The sequence below is a fragment of the Pteropus vampyrus genome, unplaced genomic scaffold (assembly GCF_000151845.1).
Source record: "Pteropus vampyrus isolate Shadow unplaced genomic scaffold, Pvam_2.0 Scaffold379, whole genome shotgun sequence".
In the NCBI taxonomy this organism is placed as follows: Eukaryota; Metazoa; Chordata; class Mammalia; order Chiroptera; family Pteropodidae; genus Pteropus; species Pteropus vampyrus.
This window is the reverse complement of record NW_011889160.1, coordinates 355,223-357,848: the sequence shown is the minus strand read 5'-3', so window position 1 is coordinate 357,848 and position 2,626 is coordinate 355,223. Positions and strand designations below refer to the sequence as shown.

At 40.2% G+C, this 2,626-nt stretch overlaps 1 protein-coding gene across 5 annotated transcripts in view; it reads left to right on the top strand.

Annotated features, from left to right (window-relative positions):
• WDR59 (WD repeat domain 59) overlaps positions 1 to 2,626 on the top strand; it is a 73,616-nt gene that overhangs the window by 37,009 nt on the left and 33,981 nt on the right. For all 5 annotated transcript variants that reach the window (XR_002777161.1, XM_023523138.1, XM_011379924.2 and 2 more), the window contains one exon: positions 1,404 to 1,483. Coding sequence is in view for 4 of the 5 variants with exons in the window: in XM_023523138.1 (XP_023378906.1) it covers positions 1,404 to 1,483 (80 nt within the window). In the remaining variant the exon portion in view is untranslated. The remainder of the gene's footprint in view (positions 1 to 1,403; positions 1,484 to 2,626) is intronic.

The window sequence follows — 2,626 nt, the reverse complement described above, 5'->3', positions numbered from 1 at the left end:
GGGAAGTGGCAGTCGTTGGTTTCAGGTATTGCTGAAGGGAAGAGAGGTGTTCCAGAAGCTGATTGAGGGTCGAAGCCAGATTGCAAAGTAGCCAACCAGAGGCAGCAGGAACTGGTTTTGTGAATGAGGTTGCTTTCACAGGCAGGGAGGAGACTAGTTTGATGGGCAGAGGCTGCTGCCCCTTCTATTTGAAGGCAAGGAGAATATGCAAGAAAGGAGGTAAGTATATAGGAAAGCAAAGGCCGTTTGAAAATGAGAGGGACTGGGCTGAAGGCACAGGTAGAGGAGTTGGGTTTAGAAAGGAATTAGGCATCACTTTTCTTCAAAGTCAAGGACGTGAAAAGAGGCCAGATGGGGAGTCAGAAAATTGTTGACATGAACATGAGTCACATAACAGCTTCTGCCTTATTAGGTATGGAACTTATAACAGGCACTCATAACAGGCAGTAGTTCAGTATAGCTTTTATCTTATTTGGTGTGCACAGGGATATATTAAAACACTGATTGAAGGCAGTGACACAGAGAAGGAACTTTCGTCTCTCAGTCACTCTTATTAGCTTCGACAGACCGTGTCCTCTGTTGATTCAGTTTCCCCATCTGTAAAACAAGGGAATTGGATGAAATTACTTTTAAATTCTTTGCTCTCTGAAGATGGCCATGAAGGAGATTTTAGGTACTATATAATTACCCAGAAATGTCCTGATCTTTCATAAAGCTCTTTCATAAAGCATTCTGAACCTTTCCAGAATAATTGCCCTCCGACCAGACCTAATATGTGAAAATATAATTCAGTCAGCTCAGAACATTGAATATTGATTATTCATTTTATAAAGAGATGCATGCATCTCTTTACCAAAAAATTCTTTTCAACAGTAAGATGTCATGATGCATTTAAAACAGTTCATTTTACAAGAATTGTATTCATCCCCAGCTCCTCTGGAGCATGTAAAAGAAGAACATTTGTGGAGGTGAAAGTTTAATGTGCCATTAAACCCCAGCATCACTCTTCACCTGCTAATTTGCCAGTTATTATTTCACTTCATTTAAGTTTCTGCTCGAATGTGACTTCCTCAGGGAGTCCTGTCCAAAAATAGCTCTCCTATCAGTCTCTGTCCTCCAAGCCTGTGTTATTTTTTATATCACTGTCGCTACTGAATATTTTATTACATATTTGTTTGTCTCTTTCTACCATTGGAATATGAGATCTTTAAAGACAGATCGTCGTATATGTACTATAGTCCTAGTGCCTAGAACAGTACCCGGCATATAGGAGATGTTCAATAAATATTTGTTGAGTGGATTGATGAATGAATGAATGAATGAATCTTACTCCATTGTAACGTGTAGCAAAATTGATGCTGAAGCCAAAAAAATTCCCGGGGTTTTTATTTGGTGATTTCTAGGGTCCAAGGACTACCAACTGGTTACGTGGTCACGGGATCAGACCTTGAGAATGTGGCGGGTGGATTCCCAGATGCAGAGGGTACGTATTCATTGCTATTGTGGAGAACTGTAACTGGATGCACTAGAAATTTTTAAAAAATACAAGATTTGGTATTTATGGAAGTTAGAGGATACATGATAGAAACATTAAATACATACTTGCCGGTTGCCAAGTGGCTCACATACGCCACACTGAAGCTTTGAGGTTTTCAAGAGCCGCTTTTGGTTTTCAGCAGTTTAGGGCTGAAAAACCTCTGAATGCCTGTTTTTCTCTTGACCTGGTATAAGAGGATGTGGTAGCATACTGAATAAGTGGCCGTGGGCTTCATTTCATTCTCTTCTTTTAAATGGTTTAGGAAGTCTTGGCACAGTGTGGTCCAGCTAGACCATCTCAGCTGTTTGAAAATGAGAGGGACTTTCCTTGTACTCTGCAATGTTCAGAGCCTTCTACATCCATCAGTGACACTTGTTCTATGAAGCCTTTTCCAGCTTTTGCCCTGTAGATGGCATGTTTCTTATATGAACCACAGTGGTACCTGATATGAACTGCTGATTGGCACTCGCTTTGCTCTGCGTCATCACAGGGTTCTGTCTTCTCATTCGGTGGCTACATTTCTTGAGGTTGGAACCATGTCTCACTTGTATTGACTTCCCCACAGCGCTCTGTACAGAGTGGATAGAAAATGCTGGGTAAAATTTGCAGCATTGCTTAGTACTAAGTCACTCCTGAGTATTTTGGTCAATTATTATCACCTTACTGCCTTTCAAATCTGTTTTTTCCGAAAAGTAACATTTGCTCCAAATGCTTTGAAGGTTATGATAGTTTTGGTTTGGAATTAGCTGAATAACTCCATCAAGGCTTGGAATTTAAAATGTTTACTGAGGCCTTGCATAAACTATGGACAGGATGAAAAATCTCCAAAGTAGAATAAGACTCTATTCTCCTGACTATAGGGAGAGTTGGTGATGGGTAAAACCTGTTTTGATTGTATCAGTTTTTGGCCAACATCTCTCTCCTTTGTGATTCCCATTTTTAAATTAGAATTCTAACCAAACATGATGATCATTTCCACTGACTTCTCTAGACCTAGATCTTCTAACCTTTGTTGCAGCTTTGTGCAAATGACATATTAGATGGCGTTGATGAGTTCATCGAGAGTATTTCTCTTCTGCCGGAACCAGA